The sequence below is a fragment of the Fusarium oxysporum genome, chromosome 6 (assembly GCF_000149955.1).
Source record: "Fusarium oxysporum f. sp. lycopersici 4287 chromosome 6, whole genome shotgun sequence".
Classification (NCBI taxonomy): Eukaryota; Fungi; Ascomycota; class Sordariomycetes; order Hypocreales; family Nectriaceae; genus Fusarium; species Fusarium oxysporum.
In genome coordinates, this window is record NC_030991.1 from 2,519,947 (window position 1) to 2,532,746 (window position 12,800).

Here is a 12,800-nt window from a genome sequence, read left to right on the forward strand (position 1 = left end):
AGCGTGGTTGGTGATTCAATACAGGCCTAAAAGCCCTTTTCGATGAAAGCCTCACAGTTGCGCAATGGGGATGGTTATTGCTTGAGGCATAAATAGGCGAGAATCGAGCGGTAGAGCTTGTTTGAAGGTATTATGTCATACCAGAATGTGCAAGGCATAACATTTCTATTTTTTATATCTCCTGAGAGGTCGTCCGGGCTGGAGGTTTATGACGTCTCAGGAGATATGTGATCGCAATCTATCTCACAGAAGCATCCTATTGTTATGAGATCATACACTCTGCCCAATCACCCGTTCGGCTTATATCCCTACCAAATGGAGTAGATGCGTTCCTGACCCTTACACCATATGTATAGAGGGTATGTTCTAGCCCTTGTTAATTCTTTAGAACAGTGCAATATTATCCCTGCGACAATCCACGCTACTTCGGTTGCTAAAGAACTCACTCAGCCCAGATGTAACACAGTGCAGTTAATACATCTAAAACGTAACCAGTTTGCCTTTCCAAAAGTATTCTCCCATAGAGTTGTCAAAAGTTCTTCGCTTTATTCTAGACCCAATGAAGGAGGCAGTTTTGGTGGTTGTAACCTCATAGATACTTTGAATAGAACTCTACATGATCTGGCTGTGCTATTAACTCTTATGCAACACGTTCATGTTTTGAGGCCCAATGATATTGCGTCGACCTCTCGGCGACTTCCCGTTTTATCACGGCATCAGCAATCGTTGTAGAATGGGGTTAGAGAGCCACCACAACCGTTTCGGTGAACAGAGATAAATTCTCAAACCACTTTGTTAGCTTTAACTCGCCCAAACTCACACAGCCAACTTTATTATAGCCTTGGTGAATCTTTACTCTCAAGGCTACATATCTACATTGACTCTTCCATTTAGACAACCCTCTTATCTAACCCCACCTCTCTCCGTTTTTCTCCTGTAACAGCTGTAGACCGTAGGTAAGCTGCGAAGACCATTGATAATGACATGTTACCGCCGTTGAACAATTCTCAGATCAGGAGCTACGCTGCGAGAAACCAAGGCAATGCAAGCAAACTATGAAAGTAATCCGCTATAAAATATAAAATCGAAGCAGTTTAGTAAAGTAAGAATAACTCACGCCATTAAATCAAATGAACTATGTTTGTTCCTTACATTCTCACGCCCAGCCTCTTCCATTTCTATAGCCATGCTTTAAACAGCATTTTTCTTTTTTTTTAAGGGTGGATATTTCGCATCGTTATAAACAGTTAAAGTCGCATAGCAATTGCCCTCAAGATTATCTGATGGCCCCGAATAAAAACAACTTTCTTCTCAAATAGTACCATTACAATGACAAGGTTTTCATGCCGTCCCCTTACTGTAAGTCATTCTCCTTGTATGCATTATGATACATGCTAGCCATCCTGTTTCATATTCAGTATAAACTCAATCTTTCCTTCTAACTCGAGGATCCGATTCCTTGCCATATCCAATACTTGCCCTCTGCTAAGAACCTGGCCAAGGCTGGCTGCCGTGTCCCTGCCAGCAAGGCTACGCCCCTGTGCCGCTGGCAGAACTGCGAGAAGCCTTTCAAACTGTGTCTTAAGACGGGCACGGTAGTGTTTCTCAACAAGGTTATGGCATTCTCGGGCGCGCAACTGATTGCTTGGAGTTGCGCTACGACGCTTGCGGTTTTTTGATTTGTGTGATGCTGGTCGAAGTTCAAGTTCACCGTTGGGAGCAGGAAGTGAAATATTCTTGCTGGGGGCCTGTTGATTCGATGGGTTGCTCTCCTCATGAGGACTCAAGGGCCCACATGTCGCCCCCCTCGGCGTTCCTGTGTTGGTATCAGGACAAATATAATCAAGGCTCGTCTCAAGTCTCGGTTGGCAGGCCATAGAGAGATCGGCTTCCAGCAAATCAGAAAGTCCAGATGACCCGAATGTGTTGGTAAAATGCTCAGAAGCCAAATACTCATTCATATTCGATATATGATTCTTGATAGTGGCTGTTGTTATGACCTTGTAAGTTAAGTAATGGCTCTATCTGTTAGTGTGGAATCAACTCACCCTGCTCCAATGAGCAATCAGGAGGCATCTGTAGACAATTATCAGTGCACTGGCCATTTAAAGTTAGATTAGGCGAATGTGTAATGCCTAGATATTACTCTCTAAGGCCGATCGTAAATAGCGGTCTGTGAGAAACTTACTTGAAACTGCGATTCGTCATACCCTCTGGCAAGGGTGTCAAGGGTGCCATCAACCTCCATGACAGCCATTTGGGCGTTAGGCCAGTGGTTTAAGTCGGTTGGAAATTTTAATGAATCTTTCAAAAGGAATATCAGATGATTTACAATGTTGTATTGCAACACTTTACGATATCATCCAGGAGCAACTTACCTTATACAAATGAATATAACCATTCTATCTTATGGCTTACTCTCAACGGGAATTTCAGGGCCAATAACGGACTACATATCAACATAGTGGCGAATCGTATGTCCTATCGACTGATGTGAGCAAGTCCAGATCGATCGTATGTCTTAACAGCCGGGCACCTCCACGTCTCTAGAGTTTCATCCACCTATTGATTAGTTATCAGAGTAAAGATAACCCCACGGAGGAACCGGGTTGGGCGGCCGACTCCGGACCGGTCCCTGGCTTGGCCAACGAAGCCTGGTCTGGATGGCGGTCTAGACCGGTCCATACCTTTAGTTGGATTTTGATGCGTCAGGTGGAGTGTCATCATCAATATATCTTGAATTTGGCGAGATACTATTATTTGCCGCTAGCCTATTAATTTTGATGGAACGTGTTGACAACTTTGGCTAAAATAGCTGAGCAGGCGATGCATCTTAGCATGATATTGCGAGCTGGATTGCTGCAATTCGTACTGTATGCGCCTTATCGCAAAGGATGCCGTGGTTATTGGAAAGTGTCGTGAGAATTCGGCCACTAAAACCTCCTTTTCAAAACCACCCACGTAATAATCATGTGATTGATGAAGAGATGACAGGCAACATGGAACAGGCCGGATGTGCGTCAAGCTTTGCCAATGCTCTTGTAGCCGTCATCTGACTCTTATTGGTAAGATCTTTTGATTTCTCAGCCATCAAACTTGACTATGACCATGCTAAATTGAACTCTAAAGGATTGATTTAACCTATTCTCAATGTCGTCTTGTTGTACTGTCTAGATCCTATAACCTCCGCTGGTAAACCAAAAACAAACACTAACCTAGAAATTACCAACAGTTTTCTATTATGATTCTCCTATCACCTCAACCCGTTCCTCTCTGAGACATCACGCGCTATAACCCTCCCCTCCGCGTTCGGTGTCACGACACCGACAAATTGCCCCTCGTCGACAGACCACCGCTGCTGCTGCTGCCTTCTATGAGTGGCGTACAGCGCTGAGAAATCGATATGCACTAGTGACTGTTTGCACAGACGAAGGATCCTACTTATACAATTTGAATTATACGCCCCTCAAAATAGCATTTCCCTCTCATATTCATCACCACTATGTTTATCGAAACACTCATCGCTCAGGGTCCGTCGACAGAGCCATATGTGACAGTTCCCAGACGCCAGATTACTCAGAATGCATTAACCATTCTAACACAAAACTGGACCTGGCGTGAAAGTCTTATGCCTAAACAAGATATCGCTGCATCTCAAGAAACAACGCCAAAAACACTGCAAGATGATGAAATAGTCGCCAAAAGGCTCTCCAAACGGCTATCATCCTCGTCGCAGAATGCGAGTAACGGTAGCAAGGAACAGGATTCTTGCCAGTCTCATGTCGGCTCCAATCTCTCTACCATCGCTTTCAACAATCAAAAACTAGCAGGGGAGGTTCAAAGGTGGAGAGACTCGGTCCGTAGCCGATGTTCCGAGCCGTTGGAGTCTTGTATTCCTCCTGACAAACCTGACGATAAGTCGCCACAAAGTTCAGAGCGACTGCTCCTCAAAGATAAAGTGAAGAAGGATCAAACAGATCTAGACACTCATGGCAAGTCTTTGGTATCAGGTCTCCGTCAGCCCAGACGACCGAGATCCAGAAACCCCGCATGTACTAAAACGGTGCATTTCGCACCAGATCTGGAACAAATTTGCCACTTCTACGGCACCGATCGACCATCAGCAGTCAATTCCGTTTCGGCACTTGTTGATGACTGGCGTCGAGACAAAGTCTCATCATCCTCGCACCATGAATGGCCCTGCAGGCGAGCATCTTCCTACTACTGGGTTATCAACACTCCCAACTTCCCGCAAGATGCTGTGGCTCGCCAATCGATGCCTGTCAGACTCGATGAGATAAAGGTTTTGGCTCATGAAACGGCCATCGTGGGAAGTGTTGTCGTAGCAAATCTAGATTTTCACAAATCAGTTGCCTGTCGCTACACTTTAGACTATTGGAAGACTGTATCAGAAACTGAGGCGATATATAATGCCGATCAGTGCGGGAGAAATCAAGACTACGATATGTTCATCTTCAAAATCGACTTGACGGAATATATTGATCTTGGGTATAAGCCCATGTTTCTTTGCATTCGCTATGTAGTGGGTGGCCAAGAGTTTTGGGATAACAATTCTTACGCGAATTTTCAACTGGATTTTATAAAGATAGGAAGAAGAAAGCAGACGGCACAACTGAAGGTGTAGTTGGAAATATGCCTCTACCAGTTTCTACCATCCTAGTTCACCACGTTGGCGAATAGTAAGATGTTGAAGCCTGCGGCGCAAATAGTCCCAGGTCAATCCATTAATTGCCTAATCAAGTGGCCCGTAGGGTGGAGAGTAACAGACACCTACTCGCGAAGCCGCTGATAGTTTGGGCTAGACTAGTCTCATACCCTCTGACGAATGTTATTTTGAGGTTTGTAATCGGCTATCGCGAGTTTCTGCTGAGAAAAGAGGAAAAGGTAATGTATATATAGCTATCGATAAAACCTGGGAGGACGATACGGTCATTTCAATTGAGGATTTGAGTGCTTTGGGCCTTTATTGTTTGCATTGTTTGTGGTAATCTGGGTCGCCGTAGGCGATTTGTAACTTATGTATAATTACGCACTCGAGGCGAGTCGTCATGCTCGGGTTGTTTGCTATGGCCAAGGAAGTGTCCACTGGTAAGGACCAGTTGAGGGTCTATGCTTGCTTACTTGCTTGCTTACCGACGAAGTTGATGGCGACGCCCGCAAGATGCAAAAAACATGAAGGGAATCAATTAGTTCAAGTAAAATATATGAAGAAGACGCATATAGTGATAATGATCTTGACAGCTGTTTTTTATCACATATAGTAGCGTAATCCGTGGAAATAAGTTAAGCTATAATTAAAGTGAAATGGAAGCAAAATTGCAATTGGACTCTGGCATATCGAACTGCTCTATGGGTGGGCCTGCCTGACGTGTCAGATTACTCAACGTATCGAGCTGCCAGAAGAAGTTAGCTTCGAGACTGAGTTAGGAGATGACGATCCTGGCCTATCCTTGCCTTTACGCGGGATAATCTAGATGGTCTGTTAAAGGGGTGATTAGGCCCCTACACCTCGCGGGTATGACCGGCAAGTCATGTTGGGCTGAGTAAATCCTAGAATGGATTCCCTTATTAGATTTCTGTGGGAAATTGAACATGAAAATAGATTTTGTTTGTATACACATTTGTTCTAGGCAGTAATTACACATCCCCTAGTTGCTTTCCGCACCATATATATACCAATGGCGTATGTTACCCTATATGAAAAGATCAAAATATGCTGGATCAAATAAACCCACACATTCGGGCCATGAATGGCGTGGACACTCAAAATAATACGCTGCCGATATTATAGAAAAACCATCAGTATATTTTACGATTCATATATTGTGCCTTTGTTAATCGTTCGGATATAAGACTGGGGTCCAGATTAGAACTACAGTATAAACTATCGCTTGGCTAATGCGTAGGTTTTACCCCAATCTGTTAACAGCGCTAGGCAGGAACCTACCTGAAAACACAATAGGTAAGGACTTGCCTGACAAGTATCTTCAAGTCCCCATGTTATGACTTGCTGGCTTTCATACCTTCCCCACTGAAAGACTACTCTGGATGAGGTTAGTCATGGACGCGACTAAGCTTTAGACAGTATACTCACCATCTTGGTGGCGGCATGATCTTTAATCGTCATTGTAATGGAACTGAGATTCGGAGTCTTACTTAGCACCTTAGAACAAGACAACGTCTTACGGTAAATGTGAAGATTAGAGGAAGGGTTACATGCATGAGTTCCAAGTACATCACCGGCGGGGTTTCCGAATTTACGCAATAGATTCCTTGGCAACGGGGTTTTTGATCTTGTATTCTTTATGTATACGAGCATGTCAGGTGAGAATAGTACATTTAAAAGTTGCAATCTTTGCTTAGGCTGGAAGGAAGAGTATTAAAGATTATTCACCATGACTGACGGGCTATTTATTTGACACGGGTTAGAACTAACTATGTCAGCTTCAATGAGTTGTGCGGTGTAACGTACATGCAATCAGAGACTTCGATCACGAAAAAGAAGAACCGAAGAAAAGTCAATCCTATATAACCATGCGCCCATCTTCAGTGCGCCTGAACCTCCTCCATTCTGGGATCCAAGGATTGTCGATCGGCGTTCGGGGTGAGGTATAATAAGTGATAGTAATCCTAACACTCTCTCCTTCTCGGTCCAGCCTTTCAGTAGCGGATGCGGAAGGGAAACCAATTCGAGACTTGCCACCACCGGCAAAGAAAATCATTTTCTCGCGATGAGGCCCCTCATATGAAGTCTCATATAAAGTATCAAAGTGTAGCTTCGTCATACTTGCCGCCCCGCTGGTACAGTAATCGAAGGTTGACCGAAATGTTCCTGTACATAGTATCATCTTCTCGAGTGATAGCTCACGGACTCGTGTCCGCTGAATAAATCCAAGCAGATCCGTCTCTTTGGCAGAAACCCCAGAAAACTTGCAACGCTTTAGGATGGGCAGCCTATCAAGTTCGACTATGCGCTGTAGAATGGTTTCGTAGTAGAAATGACCGACTAAGGCCGAATAACCCATTGGGATCCGAAGATAATCTATTTCCAAGTTTTCAAGTTGGTTGCATAGCCAAAGGAGTCTTGAAAGGCCGACAAAGTCGTTTTCATCTTCTGCTTCTGCTTGTACCTCAGCCGCATCGTTCTTGGAGGATCGCCCCACGTCCTGTTTGTTCTCTTGTAGAGCTCTACGAAACGCGAAAACCCGAGTGGAGAGGCTTATGACCTGAGGGTTGCCAAAGCCTTGGCAAAACCAGAGTCATTCCAGTCAATTGCATTGATTTGATCGCTGGCCAGGCTAGGACGCCGTATATTCGGTTCACTAAAGATGTCGAGGCCGTCAATGCGCAAGCTGCTCGCGGCTAATGCAGATACAACCGTATCAAACGTGTGCATTGTGCATAGCCACACACTCTTCTGCAAGGGGACTAAAGGCCCTGAATCAAGAGGTAAGGTTGTTTCTCCGCCGTTACGGACAATGGCTACTCGTAGCGTAAGCGACTGAAGACCTCCGTTCTTGCTATGTTTTGCAAGCCCATTGAATGCTTGACTAAGTAGATTGACTTCGTGGGTCCTCCTCATTTCTTCTTTTTGCCAATCACTTTGTCTCCGTGGTTCCCCGATTTTGCACTCAACGATACCTACGAGGTACAGGTGCTGGATTAGAGATCGAAGACCCCCAGCCTGAGTGCCCTCAGCGAATGTCCGTAGAGCATCAACCGTGACATGGATATGTTTTGAACGAAAGAAGGCCCTGAAACGATACTCAGAGGATTTCAAGGCAAGTGGTTTGCAGGTAAGGCGAAGATTGCGAATATCGTCCAAGTCTAGCAGCTGAACAATGCATTCGACAACAGGTTCTGGACAACTTTCCAGACCTAAAGGCATGTTTTATATGGATATTAAATAAGCATATGTGTGAGTGAGGCGGTTTGGTACTGCTTGGTGTTCAAGATGGGCATGTGGATTTGTATAAAACGGGACAATATATCCAGAGTTAGGTATACTAAGCTGGCAAAATTGCATGGCTTCGACGCTTAGTGGGAACCATTCAAGAATAGGTATGACGAAATGGTGGTGGATCAGACAGCTATCCTCTCACCTAGCTGTTGCTGTTGGTCTTGCTTGACTGGATTATGTGACTGGCCCACAGAAAATTATCACATAATGCCATTTAGACAGCCCCGTCACCACGACTCACTGGGCCTAAGGTCTGTAGTGGCGTGATGGCAATTGCGGGGTAAGACCGCGGTCAGGAGACACCGTCTCTGACCATCAGATTATAGATAGTAAAGTCGATAAGGAAGCACGTCATTATTACAATGCCAAAAACGCTGTCTAGAAGTCAGATCACTTACATAACCCTACTGTTCCCTACCTGGGTATTCCTAGCGCTGCATTTGAAGGCACCTGCCACTTCAGATCATTATATCAGATCATGTAGAATCCCGTTGAGCCTTAAAACATATTGACAAGCAAGTCCTCTCTGTAGAGTCATGGAGCGTCCTCTCCCACCAGGCATAAAGGCCCCGCCTCCTCTAATACTATATACACCCTTGGCAATTGGCTGTCAGAATAACGAGCTATGAAATAGTTCCATATATTATTGGCAATTGATAGGGGGGCATGACGAATTGATACGCGGGCATGATCCTTAGGGGGGCATGACTTTTTGTAATACCTGATTGGGCCAAATTCTTCTAGACCCATAAATACCTCTGTGCAAAGGCGGTGAAGCCAGCTCGCTTAACAAGCCCAGATCTCGTCATCGCTACAGCAGCAATCAGGTTGGGGGAGTGCTTAGACAGGCTTGTATTCAGGTGTCAGGCAACAAAGCCTTATTCTCAATAGAGGAAAAATCCAATTCCCTTACGCTCTCAAGGGCAGCTATCTACTTGTTTACTCTCACTACTATGGAAGGAAGAATCTCCTCGTCGCTGCCATGCAGCTCCCATTAACTCCTCCGTCTCCGAACGCTGGGTTGCGTAGTATGGGCCGATACTTGTTCCCAACACTGCTCGCTGAGGGAGGTCTATTCGGTGGTAACAGTGGGCTTCAGCCAGCTTGTCAGCTCCTGCAACTGTCGTTTTTGGCGGCGTGATTGATCGCTAGGACTAGGACTGCGGGTTCCACGTCTTAGATTTCTCTATGAGCCGGAAGGAGACTCGGATCGGGACAAAATGAAGATCCTAATCATTGAGGGTTGGGAGACATGGTGGATAGGAATGGAGAGAGCTTGGTCGCGTCGCACCAGCTGTTAAAGGAGAGCAAGGCTCGAGGTACTAAGGAGGTTCTGGCAGAATTCTGCTGACACTAACAATTTCTTTTGGACGAATCAGAGGCCATAAAAGTCATGCCCCCTAAGGATCATGCCCGCGTATCAATTCGTCATGCCCGCGTATCAATTGCCATATTATTATGGGTCATAATTTCCTAAGAAGTGTCTACAATTGCAGGCGGGCTACTTCCCAACAAGCCCATCTTGAAACATTTCATGGGTAACAGAGTGGTATCGCGTAAGCATCGTTATGAGGATGATGCAGCAAACCACCGAAGTGCCTAACATGGAAATTATTATAAATAAGATATAATATTTATGTCCCAATCGGTACCTTATCTGTTTTGTGCAAGGTGTGTATGTGTAAATGTATGTCTTCTGCGGTGTTGGCTTGCTGGACGCTTATTTTTTGCTGCACATTGTAGCATTGTGTGCATAGACGTGCTGGTCGTACCTGGTACCTTTAAATGAAACTTTCCACTACTAAACTCAATTTGCTAGGCTGATTTCATAGTACCTACATGTAATTTCAAGAAGTACGCTTCTCTGGGTATAAAATGGCCAGGGCTCGATCTAGGCATCCCATTTTAACTTACAAAACGCCCCGCCACTGCCTCAGTATCACTACCCCGTGATGCCCAAAGGATCCATGTATTGGGCTGAGAGGCAACTACTTCATGACGCAGTTTCAAACCTTACCTCGAATGACTTCTGACTTGCATCTCTTCCACTACGTACCTTACCTACTAGGTATTTAGCAACAAAAGACCCCACTAATGAACGCTATCAAGAACTCGACATTAAAGACATCACAATCCGTAATGTCAGAACACCTTAGTGTCACCGCCATCCTCAGTGGCATGGCAGACGCTCTCCCTACACATCTTCACAGCGATGACTCATCAGATCTCGCATCGTCCTACGAAGCCATCGCTCTCCTTATTCATTCCTACTTGGCCGCCCTTGGATTCAAACTTCAAGGCTTTGACGAAGACAAGAAACTACGTAAGTATTCCCTTCCATCCCCACCATGTCTTAGCTGATACCAAAGAAACAGCTGAATGCGAATCGCTGGCTCCTCGCCTACCGCCACAGTGGAATTCGGGCTTAGACTCTTATAGCTTTTTATACTCGTACAAGCAGTCGGCCATGGCTCTCAGCATCCGTGTCAATCCCATGGGTAAAAAGGTCGAGATCCAGGGACTAGCGGTTGGAGATGACAACATTTGTCGTTTTGATCGATCTATTGGCGAACTCGTGAAATCTGATAAACTCCCCATTCGCATTACAATAAAGGACAATGAGGAAGATCGAAGTGACCTTGCTGAAAAGCTTCGGGGCTTATTTACCTCGGAGCAAGCTATCGCTGGCATGTTCCCCCTTCTTAATGCTTTCCTCTATTACCTTATACTGATCACCCTTCACAGATATACTTCATGACCTTAAACTCCACATCATCCAGAAATTAATTCCCAAGCTTCAAAGCAAAGGTTATGTCGAGCCCGCTAAAGCAGAAGCCAACACCCACTCTGAGAGCAGGGCCCAGGTAGCGCAGGGCCCTAACCGACCTTGCCATGGTGGTCCTATAGTAAACTCCTATAGGCCCCCGCCTCCAGCGATTCCACACCCTGAGATGGCCCGTCCTCAACCCTCATCCAGTAGGCGACTTCCCTCCCTCCAGGCTTTGAGGATGAGTACGAAATGCACCGGCCTTCACGAAGCGGCCTTCAAATGCCTGGTAGATCGCCTTACAATATTGGCCACGATGATTTGAATCCGCCCGGTCTTGGCCCCCATGATCCTCTTCGTGGTTCTTTCACTGGTGGGTTACCTCAACCCGGTGGTGGCTCGGGTATGCATCCCACCTTTGATGACCCATTGTTTGGAGGTCAAGGAGACGATGGATCATCCGGCTTCGATCCTCAAGTACCGCCTGGAGCGCGATGGGATCCCACTGGCCCTGGTGGAAACCCCAGATTCCCTGGTCCTAGTACCGGAAGGGGAAACAATCGGTTTGGCGGAGACATCATTTAAGTATAGTGGTTTATCCATCAGCGGGCTTCCTGGTATGAACAAGAAGGAGGTGCACATCGGGTTTGGTGGGCCGCAGACACTGGTCATCCGTGAAAAGTCCGAGCGAACCTATACCTCAAGGAACCCTCCTGCAGGTTTTGTCGAAGGCCCATCTATGCATGAAGCTATGAAAGGCGATGGCGATGAACACAACAAATCGCAGCCTCAACAGCTAGAAAAGGGGGACAAGCATGACGAAAAGACGAAGTATTAGCTTGCTGAGCGCAGCGTTGGCGGGTTCTCCTGTGCCTTCAGCTTCCCGTCTCATGTGGATCAGGATAGTGTCAGTACCAGCTTCCAAGACGGCATCCTGAGTATTATTAACCTGATGGTCAAGAAACATGAGTCCCCCCGCATCCATATTGAATCAACTTTGGTCAATGTTATCGGCATTTATGTTAGACGGAAAATAGTTGAAGTAAAAGCCTCCTACATCTTCAGCACTACTTTCTAGGCAAGCATCCAAGTCAAATCCACCAAAATCATCCGCAAACGTAGGGAAACTCGCCAAGTCCTACATCCATATTAGCAATCACCTCACCAGTCCCTAAAGAGAGAAAGGGATTTACAGTCATATTACAATTTTCCATGTTTAATGTCGCGGTGTAAACCAAGTCAACAGGTGGGTTAGCCGCCATAGAACCAGGCGTAAATGGCAGAGCTACTGCTAGCTGTCCCGTAGGCACGGCCTGCGAAAGATTAGAATTCTGGGCACCCTTCCTTATGCCGACGGGGTTGATATGAGGCACTGGGCTCGCAGCAGCATTCGCAGGGCGTGTCGCTGTAGAGTTGGCAAGGCAGCCTTGCTCGTCTGTGACCAGGGTTCAAATCCATACCACGAAATCCACATATGGATCCATAATGTGGATCCATATCCATTCCATTCCATTCCACGTGGGCTTCAGCATTTCCATATCCACGCCACGAAGCCCCTTCCACATGTTCCACATGTGGAAATCGTGGAATATTTTAGGTGGGGTTCGAAAATACCTTGATTTCCTTGTGAAATCCCGCATATCCTAAGTACTTTCTATCACCCACAACAACACAACATCGATTTGCCACCCCATTTTCCTCCGTACACAATGAGTCCATTCTGGGGGCTTCACTGTTACTCGCGTTACTACCCCAAATCGAAATGGCCACTCCCCATCCTACCAAGTCAACCACATCCGTTCCAGAACGAACAGAAGAGGACAATCAACGGCTCTTTCAGCTCTACAAAAGCTGGATCTTGACGGAGAGAGACGGCAAGGCGCGTCTATAGGTATATCGGTTCGGCTACGAATATCCAGCATAACAAGAAACAGGAACGTCGGTGGGTGTGTTGCCTTTGCGTCAAGCAACGGCGGATTTTAATGGACCAATGACAAAAACATTGACGTCACCGAGGGCGGGCGGGACCCATTAATTACCATTGTTGGACGA

The 12,800-nt window shown here is 46.0% G+C and overlaps 5 protein-coding genes across 5 annotated transcripts; 3 read left to right on the forward strand and 2 right to left on the reverse strand.

Moving 5' to 3' along the window:
- Positions 1-1,394: 1,394 nt before the first annotated feature.
- On the reverse strand, positions 1,395-2,257 carry FOXG_16216 (uncharacterized protein; the record flags this gene model as incomplete). Its single annotated transcript, XM_018396288.1, has 3 exons — positions 1,395-1,987; positions 2,049-2,076; positions 2,189-2,257. The coding sequence occupies 3 exons, from the start codon at positions 2,255-2,257 to the stop codon at positions 1,395-1,397; spliced, it is 690 nt and encodes a 229-aa protein (XP_018256837.1).
- A 1,245-nt stretch (positions 2,258-3,502) lies between these two features.
- Positions 3,503-4,645, forward strand: FOXG_22374 (uncharacterized protein; the record flags this gene model as incomplete). The annotated part of the gene is made up of 1 exon (XM_018402782.1): positions 3,503-4,645. The coding sequence occupies one exon, from the start codon at positions 3,503-3,505 to the stop codon at positions 4,643-4,645; it is 1,143 nt and encodes a 380-aa protein (XP_018256838.1).
- A 2,595-nt stretch (positions 4,646-7,240) lies between these two features.
- On the reverse strand, positions 7,241-7,909 carry FOXG_22375 (uncharacterized protein; the record flags this gene model as incomplete). The annotated part of the gene is made up of 1 exon (XM_018402783.1): positions 7,241-7,909. One exon carries the CDS (start codon positions 7,907-7,909, stop codon positions 7,241-7,243), a length of 669 nt encoding a protein of 222 aa, XP_018256839.1.
- Positions 7,910-10,120: 2,211 nt separating this feature from the next.
- On the forward strand, positions 10,121-10,739 carry FOXG_16217 (uncharacterized protein; the record flags this gene model as incomplete). Its single annotated transcript, XM_018396289.1, has 2 exons — positions 10,121-10,304; positions 10,357-10,739. 2 exons carry the CDS (start codon positions 10,121-10,123, stop codon positions 10,737-10,739), a joined length of 567 nt encoding a protein of 188 aa, XP_018256840.1.
- A 291-nt stretch (positions 10,740-11,030) lies between these two features.
- FOXG_16218 (uncharacterized protein) lies at positions 11,031-11,333 on the forward strand (the record flags this gene model as incomplete). Its single annotated transcript, XM_018396290.1, has 1 exon — positions 11,031-11,333. One exon carries the CDS (start codon positions 11,031-11,033, stop codon positions 11,331-11,333), a length of 303 nt encoding a protein of 100 aa, XP_018256841.1.
- Positions 11,334-12,800: the final 1,467 nt, after the last annotated feature.